We start from the raw sequence: 23480 nt of genomic DNA on the forward strand, positions 1-23480 counted from the left end.
AATATTTAATTAAACCAGAGCTTTCTGGGCCAAACACGCGCATGTGACGCAGATCTGGGACTACTCCACTACTGCCACCCAACCCACCAACCACACAAGCCCTTCCTGAGCAGTAACGAAGCAGCTGCCCACCATGCTAACCTGCTCTGAATGAGGAAAATCTAATGAGGTATTCATTGCCTGTTCTCCTCAAGGAATGGGTAGTGTCAGTTTAGAAACTTCTTCTGAGGAAATGGCTTTAAAAAAAGAGGGTTTAACTCTCTGGAGACGTACCATACTATTTCTGAAGGATGTGAAAGGAAAAGAAAATGATTCAGTAGGGATTTTTCTTCATTATCACCCCACCTACAGAAGTGAACAGACAATGAGCAAAGGTCTACACATATTGATTTTAGAGCTGAGGAAGTGTGCAGCTAACAGCTTTTTAAGTATCTCCATTTTCAGTTACTTCAACAAAATTACCAATGAACAGTGTAACAAAGTGAAAGTTTTTGTAGGAAATTGCAGACTAAAAACGATCATTTAGGTTGTGAAACGTTTCTTTTCATTGAAAGTAAAGGGCTTTTAAACGCAGAAGTAGAGTTACTGGGGCATTTTGCAGCGTTATCCTCACTAGACGTTTCACAAACCACAATCTGTCTCTCTTTCAGGACGATAATCTTACACAATTTTGTTGTTCAGAGACTTTTAAAACTAAGGAGTACCTGCTCGAGGCATTCTGACTCGGAAGACCATAACCAGCCTCCGAGGGAAGCGCGAACACCGCACGGCATTAAGAAAACCAAACCAACCCTAAACCACCACCCCCGGCTTTCCAACCACACCCGGCCCGGCAACACAGCAGGAACGGGGTGTTCGTTTAGCGACTCCCTGGGAGCCGAGCGCCGTTTAACCGAGGAGCCCACAGGCCGGGCGGGGACGGCGGCACCCTGAGGGGACGGCGGCACCCTGAGGGGACGGCGGCACCCTGAGGGGACGGCGGCACCCTGAGGGGACGGCGGCACCCTGAGGGGACGGCTTTCCCGCCCAAGGGTACCGGGGGGGGGGGAGGGCAGGCGCGCGGCTCTCGCGAGAGCTCGGGCGGCCGCCGCCGTCGCCTAGCAGCCAGCCCGGCCCGCAGCCCCGCCATGGAGCCTGGCGGGCGGCGGCAGCAGCAGCAGCAGCAGCGGAGGCTCCAGGGGCTGCGGCGGGAGGCGGCGGAGTATTACCGAGGCCAGCGAGTGCCGCAGAGGATGGAGGAAGCGCTCAATTCCCTCTTCACCCTGCGCCCCGCGGATCTCTACGGGGAGCTGGTAGCGCGGGGAGGGGAAGCAGCAGGCGGGAAGCTGCCGCCGCCCGCCCCGGCTCCTCCTGAGGGGCAGCCGTCCCTCGGCGGGGTGAGCGGGGCCGGAGGGGGCTCTCCTCGGCGAGCAGGGGCCTTCCTGGCCCCGCTTCAGAGGGGGCGAGGAACGGCGTGGAGGGGGAAGGCGGCCGTGTGGCGCTGCCCCAGGCACCCGTGGGTGCTCGCCGTACCGGGCCTTCCCGTGGCCCCCTCACAGGTACCTGGCGTGGGCGCCGGGCTCCGCACTTGCCCTCGGGCAAGGGGGGGTGCTGGCTGCCGGCCCCAAGGCTTTGGTGAACCAAGAGGTTGATGCGAGGAGCTCGACGCCTCTGTGATTGCAATTAAGCTTAACTAATTTCCCGTCGACTCTGGCAAGGTCCGCGGCGGTTTTGTGTTTGTGGCCAGTGGCGCTTTGACGCTGGGCTGAATATGTTTCTGCAGCAGCGGGGCTTTTTGTCCTGTGCTGGCTGCTCATCTCGACACAAAACCAAAGTATGTTGCCTTAGGAGGGCACAGGTGGACGTCCCAAAGAAAAGTGCTGCTCAGCACCATGATGTCTCGGGCCAGTGGCAACAAGAGGCTGGGTGCTATTCACACTGCAGCAGTTCCTGAAAAGCAAATGGGCCTTAGTGGAAGTGTCAAGAATCAGACCAATTTTATCTGTTCCCAGCTGGCAAAGTACTATAGACAGTAGTCCTACTGAAACATCTGTTAGTGGTGATACAGGCATTGCCAACACTACAGTAGTGAGCAACTCTTGAAAAAAAAAAAATTCTAGTTTGTTCGTTGATGTGAAAGTGGCTGTGGAAATGAAACATTTCATTATGTCTTACACTGTTTCCCATCTCCCAGATATTTTGCCACCACCAGTGGAAGGGACTAGAACTGGCAACACCTGTAAATGCTTTGCTTGGTGTTTGGTGTGTTTCTCTTCTATGTAGCTATAAGTGTTTCCTAGTTTTCCCATTTGGTAAGTCATGGTTTGGTGACTGTCTCCAATACCAGACAAAAGAATGAAACCAGTAAGGAAGTATGTAATAAACCTCAGGTAGCAACTTAATCCCTTTTTTTAAAGCAACATCAGTGTTCATTGAATATGGGCAGAGCCACAAATATATTCTCATAGTTGGATGATGACCGTCCAACAGGCCCATTAAAGACCATGTTGGAAGAAGTAAGAGAAATCTGCCTGCAGAAGTCTAGCTTTTCACCTTTCTCGCAGGGCTCAAAGCTTGCTAGCCTAAAATCCCAGATTTCCCATAGGATAGTGATCCCCAGCTATGTCACTTGTCTTGTGTCCTGTTACTAGGTGTGGCATACCGACAACTCCTTAAAACTGTGCCAGCCTCCTTAGCTCAAGTTCTTCCAACCAAAAAACCACTTCTAATTAGGAGAGTTTGGTCATTGTGTTAAATAACCTTACACCAAGTATGTTCCATAAGAGGAGTCTACAAAAGGAGTGGTTATTGTTATTGAGGAGCTTGCTGACAAGCTTCTCTTCCTTCCAGATTAAATCTTCTACTATGAAGATCTTTACTATTGCATCAGTTGAGTGTCAAGACACATGAGCCACTGTACATATGTCTTTGATGAACTAACCTTGAAACATTATTAGGTATCTAGGACATTAAGTACTTTCTATAAGCAAGAAGCATATTCTGAAAATACTCCTTGTTTTTCCCTGTCTGCAGCACATACAAAATTTTATGCATAGCATTTCACATGAGAACTTTTCCTGAGCAGGAGGATTTTGGTTAAAGATTGTTTCTAGTATTTTTGTTAGGGAAAAAAAAATTACGATATTATTTTAAAGCTTAATAACTCCTTGTTAATAGATCAATAAATGAAAGCATGCTACAGGGATTTTAGTATAACATTAGGATCTAGTAGAGTTTTTTTATGGATTTCTGAGAGTTTCTCTTGTCTAGGATCTTTTTCTCTTATGAGAGAGAAGAGACATGTATTTTTTCAAGATCTTATCCACAGACAAAATTATTATTTTATAGCAGCTCACTGCACAGGGGGGGGGTGGAGGCTATGTGAATTCTAATGGAAATGAGTTTCATGAGTAGCACAATGACTATTTTTGGTTTTCAGTGTAAAGCCAAGTAAGCTTCGGACAAATGCCTGTTTTCTAGGAGGGTTAAGGAGATTCTGATACTCATCACTAACTTTCCCAAATAAAACACACTTTCATCTAACTTGGATGTGGCTTTGGACTTCCATGCTTAGATATGAGTTGTTTCTGTTCCCTGGAATTTCATACTTAAGCAGATAATATAGAAGTAAATGCGTAGTGTAACAGGAGTATTTTGAATACTGGAATGTATAAATGGATTTGCTCAGTGGTGGATTTGGTTGAAATATATTTAATGGAATAAAAACCTCTTTGCATAGAAATTGACTTTTAATGAAGTTCTTTCTCTTTCATTTAAGGCTAACTACTTTTCTAAATTTTCGAGAGCTCCAGTAATATGCAAGGTAGTTGGAAGAAAAGTTCTTGATGGAGTTGGTCAGCCAACATTAGAAGTGGAAATATACTGTACAGTTAAAAACTATGAGAAGGTATGAGCTGCTGATTCCTCTTTTGTTTATTTTAATAAGACAGTATCAGGGAGAGGTACCGTTCCACTCACATCCTAAGGAACATTTTATTTTCCATCTTTAATGAAAGGATATGAATCCCTGTGACTCAATAGTTGAGTGTTGTAACTTAGAAAAAAAAAACTGTCATGAAAAGTTAGACAGTTGCAGCAACTATAAAAAAATTATTTTCCATGAATTAGACAGTACTTTTATGAGCGGGATGTGACAGTGCATCTTTGTATTTTAAATTTTTGTCTGTCTTAATGATCATGTAGCTTTTTCCTTACACCCCATTTCTAGGCCTCTAAGTTCATTTTCCTTTTACTTTTTTTTTTTTCCCAGATCCTTATATTTATATTTGTATGACTGTTTCAGAAAAATATAATACAGGTGAAAAACACAGTATAGGTAAAGGAACTTTTTTAGAGTGAGCTAATGGGCTGATGTGCATGATAGTTCAGTCAAACATATCCATCTAGCACCTGCAATGCAAAATTGATGGTGCATTGTCATCTCTCCCCCAACCTGAAATGTTCAAGATACTGTCTTTGCAACTCTAGCTGTTGTGGAGTAATTATTTCTACTTTCCTTCGGTTAAACTATGGTTCACTTCATTCTTGAATTAAATATAATTTCATAGATATTCACGGTATGTAAAGTTAATACTATTAATGCAGGCAACTCTGTGATGTTTGTAAATGATGTCTTCATTAAGTGAATTTTCTTAAGTATTGTTTATTCTTCAGCAGCACAGAAAGACAAGTTTAAGTTACCTAAGTAAGACAAAATGTAACTTATCATGAGGGATGGCATTAAGCATGAATGCTGATGAGTCATGCTATGACAGACTACCAACAGCTGCAATAAAAGATGTCCTAATGACTGTATGGTCCTTAAAATAGTTCCATTCTATTCTGATAACAAAATATATGTGTAAAGCAGATCTGTCAGGAGGTTTTTGCCTAAGTAGTTATAATTTAGGTCAAGGAACTTGAATAACATCTGTGATTACCAAAGTATGAGAGACTAGGAAGAAGGTGCTGGATGAAAAAAGGTAAGTGGAGCAAACAGTAGATTTGGAGATAGGTACTTGTAGAGTTGGTAAGGACATAGACTTCTTAGTCTTTCAAATGACATTTCCAAGTTAGAAATTAAATAGTGTTTTAAGCCTTTTTACGTTTTTTTTTTTCCAGAGGATTTGTTCCACTGTAATGTCTTCTCATTCTCAAATATCTGAAAATGCTTTACCTGACACAGCTGAAGCTGATGAGAGAGAAAGAAATGACTCTGTTAACACTGCTGTGGAATGGGTCAATGAATCACTGAACACAATGTTAAGAAACTTGAAGCCTACTGACCAGTGTAAAGTTGATAAAGTGCTTGGGTAGGTCTTGCATATTATGCAAATCATTGCATTTGAAATATACATCATTAATTTATATTGTAAATGAAAAATATATAGAATATTCAGTGTTTTCTACTTTTTTAAAATATATTTTTAAGAGGTGATTTCTATATGATACATTGCACTATATTATTTCCTGCTTTTTTCATAATTAGGATATGAAAATCATGCTCTTTTTTACAAGGTTTTATACATGGGATACAAAAATAAGGGTCTTTAAGAAAAAAAAGCCTAAATACATTAATGAGTCAAAGACTTTAAGAAACTCATTCAGTGCCAGTTTAATTCAGTGAGGATGTTTTTTCAGACTGCGACTCCACTTCTTCTGTTCATTGCACTGCAGAGCGGAAGTGGTATGAAAGGCCTGTGTGTGTCTTCTGCATTGAGCTAATCCACAGAAAACATGTATATACATACAGTTTTCAGGTTCTGGTGGAGTCTTCTCTCTGAGCAGGCTACTTCAAAAGGTTTCTTACTTGGGACAGTTAGTTTCTTTGGAAACATAGTTTCTTTAGTAAACATCTGTGTTTATTTTTTCATACAAATATTTCTTCTTTGGAGCATCCCAAAGAAAAAAAAAGAATGGCTATATTTTTCCATTCAAAGAAATGTGTCTGGTTTTAGTAAGAATAAAAGTCGTAAGGTAAAAGTTTAACAGATGTATCTGAATGTATTTGTACAGTAACATTATAGGAGCTACCTGGCAACATTATGGCTTGCTTTGCCCTGGAAGCAGCAATATGGCCTGTCATCCTCTTGTGTAGTTGGAAGTATCTCTTTCAGCTGCGTCACTGAGGGGAATGACACTTTGCTGTAGGGGTAGCGGTTGGGCTGCCGCACTTAACACAGACTGTAGCAAACAGATCTAATTACCTTCCACATGGATTAGCTTTTGGGGAAACCTTGATGAAGGGAATAAGGACTCGATTGGAAAGAAATTATTCCAAATGAAGTGAGTCTAAATAAGATTTTAATGTATTGTTTACACTACTTTATATATCTTACATACTCAGGTTGCCTGAATTGGGTGACTGTGACCCATGTATGCAGTTTCCGCTTTGTGCGTGCAATTGAAATCCAGCCTGTCGTGGTTTAACCCCAGCCAGTGACTAAGCACGATGCAGCCACTCGCTTCCCCCCCACCCAGTGGGATGGGGGAGAGAATTGGGAAGAAAAAAATTAAAGTGGTGGGTTGAAATTAGAACAGTTTAATAGGACAGAAAGGAAGAAAATAATAAGGATAATAACAATAATAAAATTACAACAATAATAATAATAAAAGAATTGGAATATACAAAACAAATTATGCAGAATGCAATTCCTTAACACTTACCAACTGATGCCCAGTTAGTTCCCGAGCAGCGATCTGCCCCCCAGCCCAACTCCCCGCAGTTTATATACTTGGCATGACATCATATGGTATGGAATACTCCATTGGCCACTTTGGGTCAACTGTCCTGGCTGTGTCCCCTCCCAGCTTCTTGTGCCCCTCCAGCCTTCTTGCTGGCTGGGCATGAGAAGCTGAAAAATCCTTGACTTGGTCTAAACACTACTTAGCAACAACTGAAAACATCTGGGTATTACTAACATTCTTCTCATACTAAATCCAAAACATAACACTATACCAACTACTAGAAAGAAAATTAACTCTATCCCAGCCGAAACCAGGACAAGCCACTTATGATCTTGCAGCCACTTAGATAACCAGTGTATGACTGACCTATTGGATTAGCAACTTAGGGCAAGCTGTTGTATGTCATGAAGTTATGACAAGATCCGTTGCTACCCATGCAAAGCAAATACAACCTTCACACTAAGATTGTCTGCCCAGAGCTGACTTTCAAACCGGTGTGATTTGAAAAGCGCATGTTAAGGTTTATAATACTTGCTTGTGGTTCTTTTTGTTTAACCAACGCTGCAGATGACTACCACAAAAATAATGTCATTTATTGACTTCTCCAGCTTCTATGGCAGAAGCTCAGATAGGTGCCCTTAATCTACCTCTTAGCATGTTCTTTAGTCTGTATACTCTGTCTACTTGTCACATGTCTAACAATAATTTGAGCCAGTAATCTTTATGCCTCTTCCCCTCTCAGTGAATACTTTAGAAAAAAGGTAGAAGAAAAAAAAGACATTCAAAACCAAGGAGAAGAAGCAGAAGCCACTCTTGCCCTTACTTCAAGCACTGCATCAGCAACAGCACTATCTGGCAAAAAAAAAGCAGCAAAACCAGGTTTTAGTTTATTTGATTTTAATATTTTCTGCAATACAGATATTGATAAAGGTTGCTAAAATACTTTCTGAAGTATTCTGTGGACACAGAATGCTTCAGAACACGACACAGTCATGTTCAAAGGGTTTGGCTACTCTCTCTCCTAAATCTTCTTTCTGATCACAGCAGTTTCTACTGCAGAAATAAGAGAGAGGAAAATAGAGTTTTCTCATCATTCACATGCATTGGTTGAACAGAGTTTTTGCCTTTGTTTTACAGTTGGCTTAGACAGGAGGTTATTACTCTTCAGAGTGAGGAATAAGAATGGAGGAGGATGCAAATGAAGAACAAAAATGAAAATGATAAGGAAAGAAAAGGGAATCACAGAACTGAACAGGAAAATGGAAATAGAATTAAGATAGAAGTTGAAAAGAATGGAAAGAGGGAGGAAGGGAAGTTTCTTGCTAACAGTGAGAAAAGGAGGAAATAAGGTGAAAAGCAAAAGAGAAAGAAGGGGATGAGGTGGGAATGATGGGCAATATAGAGTAAAAAGAAGTAAGCAAACTATCCTACTAAAGGAAAAAAATGGTGTGAGAGTAGAGAAATAGGGCAAGTATACAGGCCAAAAAAAACCCAGATGAAAAAAGCACCATATGTTACCTTCATATATGTATTAGCCTCAGAAAAAAAAGGTTTATCATTTATTGGAAGGGCAGAAAATTTTGGCAAATTATTCTTGTCAGTTTAGTTTCAACTGTCATATACTATCAGTAACCAGTTAATGTTAGATGTGTGCACAGTAAATTCACCTTTGACCTGAAATGTAACATCTGCAGTTGTCAGGTCTATCTAGATACCATCATGCTGTATATTATACTTTTAGTCAAGCTTCTGCTGATGCATATATTACTTGTTTTCACTAATTGTGTTTTCTTTATACTTGTTTGCGACAGTGACTAATATTACTTTGGAATCAATATCTGACTATTAGGAGTCAATGATTATAAAGCTACTGGCTGTTACAGGAGACCGCTAACAGATAGTGACTTCCAGTAGCAGGTGCTTTCAGAGGTAGCATCTATGTTCCAATTTATGCAGGTTACAAAGTAGTGTAGTGTAAAGGATCTGTGCAAAACACCTCAGTTTGTCACAGTTGCTGAGTACTTGATTACTAGTGTCTATGTGTGTAGCTCTTCATCCTCAATGTAAGAGGTATAGGATCTGTGTTTAGTATGCAACTTACGTATAATCTAATCTGCATATCCAATTAAGGTCCTATTAAGAACATTTTATCATAAAATAGCAGTTGTATCCTGTAGTATTTATATTTTATTGAAATCAAAACTTGTATGGCACTTCTCTTAGAAACCAAAGTAGTTGGTCACCTTTATAAAGTCCCCAATGCATATGATTCTTGACAATCAGACTGCTTATTTCAGTTTCACATAGGTGCTTACTGTACATGTTTATGTAAGCACTGTAGGCAATAAATATGATAGTGGGAACTGCTGGGTTTCAAGCATTTTGGCAAAAGTTACTCCACTGTATTTGAAAGGGAAATAAGTTATTTTGAAAATGTAACAAGACTAGGCATGTGGAATGTTTAAAAGACCTGTTTTCTGATTGGAAAATCCAACTGTAATAGGCCTACATTTTTTTCACAGTCATTATTAGAAGAAATTAGGTATGTGTACTCCCACTCAGGTTATAATGTAATCTTCCAAGCTGTTTATGCAAAAGCTGAGCAGACAGGGAGGATGATAAAGAATACTGAAATCATGCTTATGAAAGGAACCTTAAAAAAGATGTAATGTTACTGGTTATAAACCTAGGTAAATAAAAATACAGATTTCAGTTGCTGAAAGGTCTCCAAAAGAAACAGATTTGAAATACATTTGACACCAGAGTGAAGACAGATATTTTGCTTACTTGTAAGGTCATTTCATATAAAATAACTGACAAGATTAAGTTTAAAATAAGAACTGATTGTTTTGTAATACATTGAGTACATACTGAAATGGCAATATCGTATTTACTCATATAACTGTGATACATATATTTTAAACAAGAAAATACTTAGCTACTAGTCTCTGTCTTGTAGGAAAGAAGGTGGCAGCTGCAGAGAGAACGATCCCACCTGCAGAACCCGTTGAATCCGTGCTTTGTGGCAGCTTAGCCATTGGGGGAACATCACTTGCCGTAGCTAAGGCTGGTGCCACCATTAGCCATATCCCCTTGTACTTACATATTGCACTGCTGAAACATGATCAGGTAGATATGCGTGACTTTTGTAATTTTAATCTAACCTGGTTATCACAATTATTCTAGAATTCTGAAGCCAGTAGTCCCTTGTGACAGTAGTATTTAATATACCTCGTAGAATACACCCTTAAGACCATTGTCTGTAGCAGTCTTTGAACCCTGTGCAATAATTAAAATACGTAAGAAATTATTCTGATTTTTAACATTTCTATTTTCACATGGTACTCCCAATTACAGGATTCACCTAAAGAAATGACACTACCACTCCCAATGGTTACTCTGTTGAACTGTGAAAAAATTTCACCTGCAAAACTGAAATTAGTGAAAGAAGTTATGCTTATACCACCAGTTCAGTTATCACTCAAACAGGTACCGTTTTGTTTTCATTTTTATAAATGTATTCTATAGACTTAATATAAACTACATATGTATGTAAATATATAGATCTTTTTAACATAGTCCTTACAAACTGTGTTTTTCATTTCTTGTTTGCTTGCAAGGCCCAAGTTTTAACAAACGTTAGTGCAGAATTCTAACACAAGGAACATTAAAAAAAGTAAATAGATGAAGATTTAAAAGAAGATACATGAAGATTTCAAGTTAAAAATAATGTGTTAGTATAGAGGAAAAAATCAGTACATCGAAGAAGATGTAAGAGAATTGTGTTACACACCAGTAAGAGAATTTAGTTTTGTTTAGAATGTGATTTTACATTAGTAGATTAGAAATAGTAGCAGTTGATTTATAGAGCATACAAAACAATACTTGTAACATTCACAGAAAAGCATGAAATCTTTGGGGATAAACTGCTTTAAAAAATGAAACTGTGACGATAGAAGGGAATACAAAGCAGAAGAAAATATATTCAAGGAACAGGAAGGATGGATGAGACAGGCTGGATCAACCCTCTCTTTTTGTTTAGCCATGTGTTGCATTAAAGAATATATCTGCACAAGATGCCTATAGTAGGGCTGTGATTTCTACTTTGTATGCTGGTGACCTGAACAAATAGCTAGGCTCGATTCTCTTTCTTTTTCCTTTCCCTTTAACTTTTTAGAATTGTCACCAAGAGCTCTTAATAAGGTTGCTAATTCTGTATCTTTCAAAGACATGCCTCCTAGTGCTCATGGGAGAGGAGCAAGCTGTTTGCTGCAGTGCAAAAAACCATTTGTCCTGTGTTGATGTGTTGTCAGCTGTGACTGACTTCTGCCCCCTTCAGTATTCCTTTACTGGCACAGTTTAAGAAAATCTGAAATGTAATTTACTAAGTTAGCTTTAAACTTTTACTAACTTAGCTGAAAAGGATAGAGTCTTGCGTTAAAAGCAATGGATTCATTTGATTGGAGTGTTCCTCCATTCCCCAATGTTTAAAATGAAGACAGCAATTTTTTCCCTGCTTCCTTGAAATGTTCTGAAGGTAAATACATTCAATTTTGTCAGAGTTTCCAGTTAGAAAGTTGTAGATAGAGTCACAATTGTGAACAGTGATTATCATCTTCCCACTTCTCAGATACTACACAGACCCAGATATTGCTTGCTTGTTAGATTTGGGAAGGGTTCCTTTTGGGGAAGAAGAGACCACTTTCCTTGCCATCCCATTCAGCAGCATAATCAAATACTTCTGTTCATTCCACTGCTACTAACCCTTTATCACTGGACACTTGACTGCATTTTGTGGGTGGGGGGACTGTGTTACGGAAGTCTATTATAGTTATTTTTAAAATGACTTTATATTAAGATCTGCATTTAGAATAAGTGATTTAATCTCTTCTGATTTAAGCTGCTAAAATGAAATAATTTATCTTTCTTTTGAAGATCATTGTTGTTTAATTTCAGGGCATAGAAAGAGTTCTGGTTATTCAGAAAGAAATTATGAGACTGTTGGACCCTCCAGGCAAAGTGGTACAGTAAAAATGTGTTATAATGTGATGTACTTAATTTGTTTTTTCTACTACTATTGTCTTTTTAACCTTAAACGTGGAACATTTAGCCTGTTATCAGGCTTAGTTTTATGGCACGGAATAGAAGATGCATTTCTCTGGCCATTTGGTGATGTTCAATTAACAAAGACAGAATAAAAAATTGTTCGAAGCATAGTAAGACTTTCTGTTTGCCTGAAGAAGTATGCTGGGAGTGAATGGTATCACAGTGAATATACAATATGTGGTTCTGATCTTGCCAAGTCTCACACACACGTGATGTATTACTCAAGGTACTATTACTGTAGTAGTATATCAATCTCAGTATGTGCACATGCTTTTTGCAAAGCAAGGTGGTTGGGTTTCTCCAAGAGCAGAATCTAGATTCTCATTTCTGAGATCCCCTGTATTTTTGATGGGCTAGGTGAGCGTCTTTTGAACAACAAATGAATGATGGTTGGAGTGATGCCCACATAGAAATAAACATTTGAAATGAGTTACCACCACAAAATAAAATTGGATAGTTGCTGATAGTATTCAAGGCAAAACAGAAGCTATTTCCTAACTTAAATATTTGGAATCTCTTTAGAACAAAATTCAGACAATTTTTATTTTTTTTTTTTTTTTATTCTAAGGTGTCTCTGTCATTTTTGGACTTTTCCATGAAATTGATTGATTTCTTCTTTCACTCCCAACAGCCCAGTCCTCAACTAGCAGACAGTAAGAAAGGCAAAGCACGTAATATAGGGAAGAAAGCTCCGGTAAGAAAAGAGGTTTTCCTTTTCAGCCTTCAGCGAGGTATCAGCAACAGCAGGGAACCAAAATGTTTTTAAGACATGAAACATTAATCTACATTACCATTTTGGAAAGGTCAAGGGAAGACTTTTCAGTATTCCAAATGCTTATATTTTACATAAGAATTTGGATTCTTCTGACTATACCTTCCCTTCCTGTGGAACAATAACAGAAAGGGGAAATTCTTCTGGAATCTGGTCATTTTTCTCATATAGAAATCAGTCCTGGTAAATTATCCAAATAAGCATTTTGCAGGCCTGTAGCACCAGCAGAGAACATGCCCTTTTGATCATGCAGGCCATAAAACAATTACCTGTAAGACTTGCATATTGTGCTGTTTCCTAACTCTGGGAGCATAACTCCCCTCTTAATCATGCTGCATTAAGCTCCCAGTTCCTGTTTGAGGTTATAGATAATGGCAGATATGATCCAGTAGGTAAAGGGCAGCAATCACAATAGTGCACAGGGCATTATTTTATATGACTCAAATGATCTTTTTTATCACTTCAAAACCTGTAGTTTGTAGATGAGTTTTCCAAATAGTGGGAGGCAAATGCCATGCTGGTTTTGCTCTCCATTCTGAGATGACTAAAATATTATCAGGTGAGAATCTTTGCTGTTATGGAGTACACAAAAGAGAGGATGAATGAAAGTTTTCCTATTTTTTTTTTGTTGCTTAAACAACACAAAATTCATCATCATTAAGCAGCTGGCCAATGTTTTCCTGGTGGGTAATTTCCATATTCTTATCAGAATACGTACTGCAGTTGCAAGTTAAAATAATTCTTAAGATATACACAAGGAAACAATGCATTAGATTCTCTGAAAAAGTTCCATTTATTTTAATAGGAGAAAACTAAAGGAGATAGTAGTGAGACTGAATTTTAAACTGATAAAAGCACCATGTTAGTTTGAACTTTCTGGGGCAAAAAAAAAAAGGAGAAATTACAAAGTAGGCAGTGAAGAAGAAGAACTTGTTTAGGTTATAGAAGTAAAGACTAGACAGAAAAAAATGTTTTTCTAAAGATAGACAGTGCTTTTAATAAAATGTAACAAGGCACAACATGTGGATGCCTTGAAAATTACATGAAAATGCAGACTTAACCTCTATCTCACATTAAATGCAGGGAAACTGCAGCTTTTCTTGCTGTCTATTGCTGCAGCTTAGTGCTCCAAAAGCACCAAGTCAAATAAATTGTCTCTCCTTGCAGATTGCTCAAAATAATCTCATAACAATTTGACCTGCATTTTATTCCTAACTTTTTATGTGAAGGAACATTCATACATCCTCTGTAGCTAGGCCTCTGTTCTGTCTGCTGTAGTTATTTCTCTAACTCTTGTCAAAACCAATGCCTTCCAATTAACTTCTCCAGTCTAACTCATGATTATATCCTGCTGCTTTCTGGGCAATTTAGGGTCATTCTTTATAATCCCAAATTCACAGACTTTAAAATTAAAAATCAGTGTTTGAAAAACCTACAAAAAACCTGACGACAGAAGGACACATGAAATATTTGCTCAATGCACCTCTGCTTGTGGCTCATGTCCAGGAACACTGTTCCTGAGGCAGACAACGACATGCAGCTTTGCTGGAGGTATTTCCCCCGTATGAAATTTGTTCATTCTAGACATCTTGGAAGATTCTAGTGTTTCTTAACACTCCATAGAGGCAATATCAAAGTTGTAGTTGAAGATAAATGAGTAAAAGCTGTTTAAAAGTGGAGAATATGTTTTTGTGGCAAAGAGATGGTCTTTTACATAGCATCCATGACAACTCAGTGGTTGTTAAGAGTGCTTTTAAAATCTTTTTGTAAAGCAATACTGGCCATATAAGAGAGGGAACTACATGACTAGACGTATTTGCAAGGACTATTCATTAGGACTTGATTACTCCTCATTCATAGAGAATTGTCCTTAAAGTTGCCAATGCAATTTCTGAGAACAGATTTATATTTTGATGACTGAATGCAGACTGAAATGACAGTGAAAAATATAAATATAAATATTATATATATACATGTGTGTAAATAAAGTGATTATTTTTGTTTTACTTTCAGCCACAAGCCTTAAAAAGAATATCACACTTAGGTTGCCTAATAACAGGATGTGATAATCTAGAACAACCGCTACTCCTAATGCAAACAGCTTGCAACAATATGGGTCTGGAGCTAGGAACAGACATGCACTTAGCAATAAATTGTGCTGCTCATGAATTAATGGATTATGTAAGTTACTTTCTATAACTTTTTTTTTTTTTTTTTTTAAAGGAATGTAGCTATTTGTTAACTCCCTTTATTATTACATTGCTTCTAACTCCATTTTTTAAGGTAGCAATCAAGCAAACCAAAAGAATTGTCTCTGCATTTATAAATTATGGTTGAATCAGTCCTACAAGTGTAACAGATATGTATTGGACTGTGAGTACAAGTGGAAAAGACATGCAGACACCATTCTGGTAGCTTGATGCAGTGGGACCAGAGAGAATGCATGTATTCCTCCTCCCCAGCTGTACCAGAATACTGGTGGTGCACCTTGTGTGGGATAAGGCTCACTGGACCAAGGCAGACCTCCATTACAGCTTGTGTCCTGCCTACAGCAACTCTGTTACTTTCATAATTTAACTTTAATCATTCAAATGGTATAAGCCTGCCTGCATCAGCCAGGTTTATTCCTTTTCTCTATTTATTCAGTAAGATTTTTCAGATCAGTCTGTGTCAAATACAGTGAACTGTTTTAATGGGCAAACATCTACTACATGTTCTATTTAACAAACCAGCTTCATTTCACATTACATCTCAGACAATTTTGAATTAAAGTATCAAGTGGCAAATCCTGTTTTGTTTTGGTTTTTTTGCTTTCACCACAAGGTATAAATGAAATAATTATCTTCTATCCACCTTGCTTTCAAGGATGAAGAACACAAAATTACTTACACAAGTATACTTCTGTAATTCCTTCACATCACTAGATGCTTATTTCTCCATTATATTATGCTACATGTGTTCTGTACTTCAAACTACCTTGACATTTTTGTGTATTTTTACCATGGAATGTTTGTACATCCACTAACGTTCATCTCATTGTGTATCAACATTAATTTTTTAATTCTTATTTTTCAATATTTTTTTTTGACAAAGTTTATTTATCTCCAGCTGAAGTCTTAATGTTCTTGCCCCTTGTTCCAAGAGCAATCAGGTTTCCCTGTAAGCAGAAAGAGAAACTTCCTATTCCATTTAATATCTCATGAGATTTTGTGTATTTGGGTGTACTACAGTGACAAACCTTCCATTCCTAATACCTTTTGTGAAAGCAGTTGCTTTCCTAACAGTCTGTGATATCAGAATGAGGAAAATCTTAACCAATGAATTATCAGTAATTCTGTAACTTTCTGTTATTGAACTGCTAAAAGTCACTAAAGCAATGGGTATTCTGGCACAGTTTGACAGTGTGCCCTTAATAATCCTCATGTGCTGCAGTTTGTGCTTCCCATAATGATGAGACTAGTTTTAAACTAGTCTTTTTTTTGAAAGGGGAAAGAAGCAAGGAAAGGCAGTGTCTTGTTTTTGAGCACTGAGGGTGCACTCCTTTCCCCTAGCAGTGTTTTCTTAATGAAAATGAGGACAAAAAATTAACTTTTTTTTGAAAAGTGAGATTTTTCATGCAAGATTTAATAAAAATGACAAATATTGCTAACTTTGTGATAAAGTGCTGTAAAACTGCCAGCGTTGCCTAGAAAATGCTGAAATAGATCTCCCTTGTTTTGGGAGTGGCATCTTTCAGAGACTTCGGCATGAGCCCACTGGAACCCACTGTTACTTTAGGCAGAGTTTTCTATAACAATGTGCTGACCACTTAGACATAGAGTAAAGTAGACAAGTGAATGTGTGCTTATTGAGGAACACACAATTCGCTGCCTTAATAGAGATACTAGTGTCACAAGATCTGTATACTTATGTTAGTACTCTGGGTTTTAAAGTATTACCTTCCTTATCTTTTATGCCTTTTACTTTACTTTCTAGGTTAAAGGAAAATACGAAGTACTCACTGGAACGTTCAAAAGTCCTGACGAAATGGTTGACATGTATGTGGAACTGATCAATAAATTTCCTTTTATTATTGCATTAATAGATCCCTTAAGAAAAGAGGTAAGATACCACAGTGCAGTCCTTGAAAAATTGATAATACTGTTAAGTGGCATATCACTGAACTTTGCACATTTTTACAAAACATATAAAATATGAAGCTTCTGTTTTCAGAGTCTTTAAGCACAAAAATATCACTATAAAAATGTATTTAACAATTCATTTGCATATCTGTAATTGACAGTAACTCCAAATTTTCCTATACTTTTGATATAATTCCTGACAGAAAATAATACTGGCATGAACAGAATATGGTCAGTACAAATATTTTAAAGAATTACAAGCATTGTGGGTTTTTTTCTGATCCTACTTTCTAAACCACTGCCATTTTTATTACATTTTCCTTCATATGTAAACAAATAATTCAAATTATAAAACAAAACTATGAAATTCAAGTGATATATAAATTATATTATATTATATTATATGGGAGGAACTAAAAATTGGATGTAACTGTATATGCCTTAGAATCACTTAAACAAATTATAGCTGCTATTCTTTATGATTGAGATTTATACTCAAAGCCAGAACAAACCTGTCACTGGCAGCAATGCTCGGCAGAATTTTTAACATGGTAGTAAGATACTGTGTATTTACCACTGTGATCAAAGTTAGAGGAGTCAATTTAGTGTGGCCAGTAGATTACAACAATAAAGTAGAATACTATTAAGCATGCTATCATGTTATAGATGGATGAAAGAAACAAATTGCATAACCTTAAATATTAGCATTTATACATAAAAGATTGTTTCCATCTATTACAAAAAAAGATAAAAACTTAATTGTAGCAGAACCTACAATTGTAGACCTAGATTCTGCAGTTGCACAACTTAATAAAAATTTGCTTTTGCTGTCAAATTGCACACTTTATCTTCTTTAAAATAAGTACATGGGGTTTGTTTTCATGAGCAAAGCATGAAGACTGTGATTGAAGGGGGATGCAAAGTGATGTTGTCTTTGTGCATCTGCCCAGTGCCTGAATCAATAATTCGAAAATGGATGAACTGCAAAATCCATCTGATTTTGTTCTTAACTGGAACTTTAAAAGTTCATTTTTCTAATATCTGTGTTTACTGTTACCTCACTCTGGTTAGCCTTGCCTCCCTGCACTGTTTCAGTCTGACTCTCTGAATTACCCACGTTCCAAAACATCAGATTATTCCCCGCTCCTGCCAGGCCTGAGAATCCTTGAGAATTCTTATGAAGAAACATATTTGCAATACGAAAATCTGCAGGAGAATTACAACAGGTAGTGAAGTACAGTTTGAAATAGAATACTATTAAGGGAGATGCCTTTCCTCCTCCTCCCCCCTCACAAATCTACAGTTTACCCATGCCACATCTTTGCCACAGATAATTAGGTCCTTAAGGATTAGCCCTGGTACCAATTCAACAATTCATTGCCAGACAGCGGACCACTTTAGTGCTTGAGTTTTAACATTTGTTCAGGTGTCAAAAACTTCATTTTCACTTACATATGGGCTTGAAATCCTGGTAGGAATGGACCCTTAAACAGTTTGCAACTATATAGATACAAAAGTGTCTCTGATCTGCAGACCAAGAATTATTACTGGCAGAATTATTAACTAGAAAAGTAATTTTTTTAATGTGAGAACTTTGCATTCTGTGGACACAAAGAAAGCAAATTAATTCATAAATTTCTTCTTTCAAATTATTTACATATCCATGTCCTTTATTTATCCTTAAATCTCAGTACCATGTGGACAGTGCATTAAAATCAAGAAACAAAGACCCTAAAAAACCAGAGCTTTGCTGGAAAGAGAGCATTGTAGTTTCCTGTTCCCTATGGGTCAGTCTTACAGCTCTGATCATCCTGTCTTGATAGGTGTCATTGAGTCTATGACTGCCTCCTGTTTCATTATTTTATATTCAAACAAATATTATGACACTTAAAATATTAACACAAGAATGAGTACTCTGAATATTCCATTCAATTAAATACATCTCAGGAAGGAAATCAAAATAGCAAACTCCTAGTTAATTTAATTTGAAATATTTTAAATTCTACTTGTATGCAACTAGCTTGGATTAATTCCAGATTAGAATTTATGTTTTCTAGCAAAATCTTAAAATCCAAGCAAAATTCCAGTGGTATGTTTTTCTTATGTGCACAGATTTAAAATACAGTATAAAATATAATATATTTATATGAATGGTACCTTTAGGATTAAATCCAATTTTTTTTTTTTTTTTTTTTTTTTTTACCTCCTCAGTTAGGCTTTTCCTTCAGTTTAGTTTTTTAAACTCCAGTTATTATTGATTGTTTATGCAGGACAGACAGCAATGGAATAACATATGTTGTGCTCTTGGTTCCAAGTGTTACCTGATTGCTGAAGATGCTGCCAAATATATTTCCCATCTTAAAATTGATGAAAACATAAACTTACCAATGTGCAGTGGTGTTGTCCTAAAATATATTAACCAAACTAAGGTATCAGACCTCATAGAACTTACTGGACTTCTAGACGGTGAGTAGAGAGGGGCAAAGGCTGACTTTCAAACCCTGCAAGTCAATAAATAGTGTTGCTACACCTGTAAATATTACATCTTTTTATTTAATTATTGCTACTTCTTATTTAGAAAGCGCTTGTCAGAAGAAACTAGAATTCATGTTTTCATTCACAAATCTCTGTTCAGGAGCTTAAAACAGCATTCAAGGCTTCAACTATAGTAAATTAATACACTGTGGATGCTTTGAATGTGGGTGCCCTTTGACATTGCAGCTCAGTGTCATGCAGTTAGATATCAGAATAAGACAAAATAAAAAAAGATGTAGTTGAGTAATCTGAATTTTGACTAATACTAGTATTAATAATTAAGAAATCCAACCAAGTCCAAAATGTTTAAAATTGCGGTTTATGTAGATTATTGACTACATATTATTGAGCCTTTGTGGTAACAGTACTAAGAACTTGTGCAGTTTCATATGTAAGATTTCTCTTTGTATCAATTTTTCTTTATTCATTTTTAAACCCAGGGAATAGATGGACAAATCTAACATATCCAAGTTCCTTCCTTATTCCTTCAAAAAGCCCAGAATCACTATATCGAAGCAAGTAAATAGCAATGTAAAGATTTATTTCAGTCAGGATGGTAAACTCTTTTTTGCAGTAAAGAAAAATCATTAGTCTGGTAAGGAGGAGCACATTTAAAATAAATAGAACAGCTTCCCAGCCTGTAGAATACATTACCAGACAGATCAGCGAGAGAAAGAAACTAGGATAGGTTGTTAGGTATTCCCTTATCCATGCTGAAGATAATATGTAATGTTAATGTAACAAACTAATAGAGTTTGCATTGTTAAGAGATGGGTTTTGTTGCTTTTACTCCTGTTTGTATTCAAGCTTAGATAGCCCAAGGGTAAAAAAAAAAAAAGTCCCAACAATTTCTGTGCTGAATATACAAAATATACACTAATGAAGGTTTTACACTCCCGTTATATATAGGTCAAAGACATATTACCATATTAGGAAGTCCAGATGGAGAATCTTCTGATGATAGCCTTGTGGATCTGGTAAGTATTGAAAGCTGTTCAATTGCAGAATTGCCAAAACACTGCTTTTAACATGAACTATTTTTTAAGGAGAAAGCCTGTTTCTGCTTGAGAAAGAAATAACGCTTTACAAAATGGGCTTTTTCTAGAGAGTTGCCTTTTTTCCCCACAGAGAGTTAATCTTTGAGTTTAAAGAGAACACACAGGAAATTTGCCAAAGCCAGGAGTATATTCAAAAGTGTGTATGATCTATTTGGTTGCATTAGGTTATAAAAAAAATCTGAGTTACTTAAAACATTTCTGAGTAGTAATAATATTTTAGGCAAAAATTCTGAACACTAATATATTTAGTCTTTTTGTATTAAAGCTACATTTGCAAATAAAATTTCACTTCATACGCCAGTGAAAATTACTGTTTGCATCCACAAATCTTTCATTAGGAGATTTTATTTCTACTTAGAGGAGGGTTTTTATCTGTAGAAAGATAAAAGTGTTAAATTAGAAATAGGATAGCATGCTTAATAATTAAGAATGACTTCACTTCCCAAACCGTGTAGTTTTAAAATATGCACTTTCTCGTTTAAGGCTGTTGGACTGGGTGCCAGGTTTATCAAGTTGGGAGGTCTTTCCCGCGGAGAAAGGGTGACCAAATACAACCGCCTTCTTGCTATAGAGGAAGAACTGGCCAAGAATAGAACGCTACGTATGAGCTTCTTTCTTACTTTGTTTTCAGCTTGCAATGAATACGAGAACAAAGATTGGAGGGAGAATGATTGAAACTGCACCACAGGAGGGAAGCGAAATCAAAAGACTATAAATAAGTGCTGACAAAAAAAACCTAGGATAGCACTTGCCACAATGTATATTGTTGTCCTAATGGATTATCTGTTTACTGAATGTTAAAATAGACCCCTTCTTGAGGAGTAGCCTACATTAAGCTTTTTTCCAGAATTAATTGGTTGGAGTCTTGAAGACCACAGTGCAAAAGGAACAAAACAAAAACCATGCATATAACATGCCGAAAAGCTGCCAAAACGGAATTTTAGGCCAAATACCCCACCTCCCTCGAGCCCTAAACATATATTGCTAACAAAACTTCATTTCACAACCCTCCTTTGTGCGTTACCTTCCCAGCAAAATGTGTTTGGAAAGCTACAATTGCACGGGTAAGCACTAAATAAAACCGAAGTTGACGATGCACGTTCAGCCTTAGCCACTTGTATGCATCTGCCTGCATTTCAGGATCTGCATCTTCTTTTTACACTATATGCTACACTGTTAAATGCTTGACAGTTCATTAGAGCCACTTCTCACTTGCTCAGGTATCAATCAAGACAGAATAAAGGCATACAGTCTGAAGGGGAGGCAGAGAGGCGAGGAGAGGAAGAAAGGAAGGAAAGGGTTTGCAAGAATTTATTATGCCTAAGAAAAAGAAACATGAAGGAGATCCAAGTCATTTTACCCTCTTGTTTCTAATAATTTTCAGTGTTCTGTACATAGGATAGCAGCACTTGACATGCATACTGTAGAACAAATGTTTTATTTAATATTTTTTTTTAGTGAAAATATTCTGAGTTTTCAGAATCTCCTCCTTGCTCATATATAATCATTGTAAAAAACAGAAACAGAGACAGAAATTCTTCTTTTGCTAAGAAAGTAGTTTCACAGAATGCACTTTTCAAAAACAAGACAGATAATTATAGAACTATGAATTTTAACTGCCTCAGCAGCATTAATATATTCCCTATTCAAATGGCATAGTCTAAACAAAAGAGCTCCAGTTTGACAAATATTTAGACCTGTATCTCATAAAGTGAAATAGCAACAATTCCCGAAGCCGTTAATCGTTTGGCAGAAATAAAATCCAATAACTAAATCAACAGCAGGGAAATACTGAGATAGCATGTCTGAGCTGCATACCAAACTCTTCATTTGGCCGGGCCGCGAGCTACGGAATACACTGGAGAGCTGAGAAGTAGAGGGCTCTGTAAAGTGGCTCATCGACGGGAGGTGACACTGACCCATCAGGAGTGCCCCCCCAGGAGTGACTGAACGGGGCACGCAGCTGGGCCCAGCAGCACCGTAACAACAGGCACCCTGGGCTCGCCTGCTGCCTTGCCCCCTCTCCCTACGAGTAATTTGGGTTGCGCAGGAGCCTCGGCCTCAGCAGCAGCCCCGATGCCGATGCTGTGTTTCAGCCACCGGATTCATCTGGAGGGTGCGTGTGAACTGCCTGCCAGCTGAAGCACAGACCCGCTACCCCTCTACTGAAAAGTAACATGTATAGCTGAGACATAGTCAGTGATGGGGTGGGCATTGTGTAGGTGGCAAAACGGGGAGTTAGGTGGTGGGCTTAGGGGAGGAAAGAGTGTCACAGCATTGGGAAAAATAGCAGCGAGAAGAGAGCTGAAGTGGTGAGTTACGGGAGCAACATCCGAACGTGGGCTTACATAAAGTTGTTGAAGGCTGGGGTAGAGAAGCAGCAGCGCAGTCAGCTGATGGGAACTTTTGCAAGAGCGCCAGTGCAGAGGAAGATGGGTGTTCGAAAAACAGGCAGCGAGGTGAGATGATTAGTGAAGAAGGGAGTGCAATAAATATCCCAGCTCAGGCTGCTGTGCGCCATGCCCTAATCCTGTAATCAAAGTGCAGGACTGTCGCTCCTTTGTTTCTAAGGACCAGACTTTTAAATGTGTTTAGAGACTCTTGTAAGCATCATGTGGCATTTTAAAAAAATCTGAGCGCACCAGAGAACATTACAAGAAACAGGATTACAGCAAACATAAGAATGAGTTTCTTTTTTCTCTTCTATTTCAGGTGAGGCAAATCTTGAATTTATTGCTTTTGCTGAAGAACCACAGCCAGAAAAACAACTTTCCAATGTACTTCCTCCCCCAAAGCAGGACTCGTTGCCTCCACAGCTCTCTCAGCCAGCCCTGCAGGTTCGCAGCCTGCCTGCTCAGCTCCCAGAGAACAGCACACTGACCTAGGTTGTCAACATCAACTTTTGGGTAAATTTCTAAAAATAAAATAAAATAAAATAAAAAAATTCTAGTAAGAAACTCGATGTTAACTATTCCTTAATCCACTTATTTTTGAGCACTTCAGCCAAACATTTTTAAAAGCATTCAGATACTAGCTTCTCTTTTCCCAGGAGACCATTGCTTTCAGCTGAAACCAAGTTAACTGAGCAGTGGCTTTAGTTTGAAAACACCACAAAATTCTGTGCTGTATTTACAAATTGACAAAACAAATATCTCTGTGTTCAGTCCAAAACTAAATGTTTGTTTTGGGAAAGTTGAAATCTCTCTCCATACAAAGAGCAAG

The 23480-nt window shown here is 37.8% G+C and overlaps 1 protein-coding gene across 1 annotated transcript; it reads left to right on the top strand.

The window, feature by feature from the left end:
• Positions 1–1127: 1127 nt before the first annotated feature.
• On the top strand, positions 1128–23143 carry ENO4 (enolase 4). The gene is made up of 14 exons (XM_049810532.1): positions 1128–1292; positions 3758–3886; positions 5101–5291; positions 7409–7545; positions 9626–9795; positions 10024–10155; positions 11623–11688; positions 12404–12466; positions 14558–14725; positions 16520–16645; positions 18936–19131; positions 20110–20177; positions 20742–20859; positions 22971–23143. Exons 1-14 carry the CDS (start codon positions 1128–1130, stop codon positions 23141–23143), a joined length of 1902 nt encoding a protein of 633 aa, XP_049666489.1.
• The last annotated feature ends 337 nt before the right edge of the window (positions 23144–23480 follow it).

This window comes from Accipiter gentilis, chromosome 9 (genome assembly GCF_929443795.1).
Source record: "Accipiter gentilis chromosome 9, bAccGen1.1, whole genome shotgun sequence".
Classification (NCBI taxonomy): Eukaryota; Metazoa; Chordata; class Aves; order Accipitriformes; family Accipitridae; genus Astur; species Astur gentilis.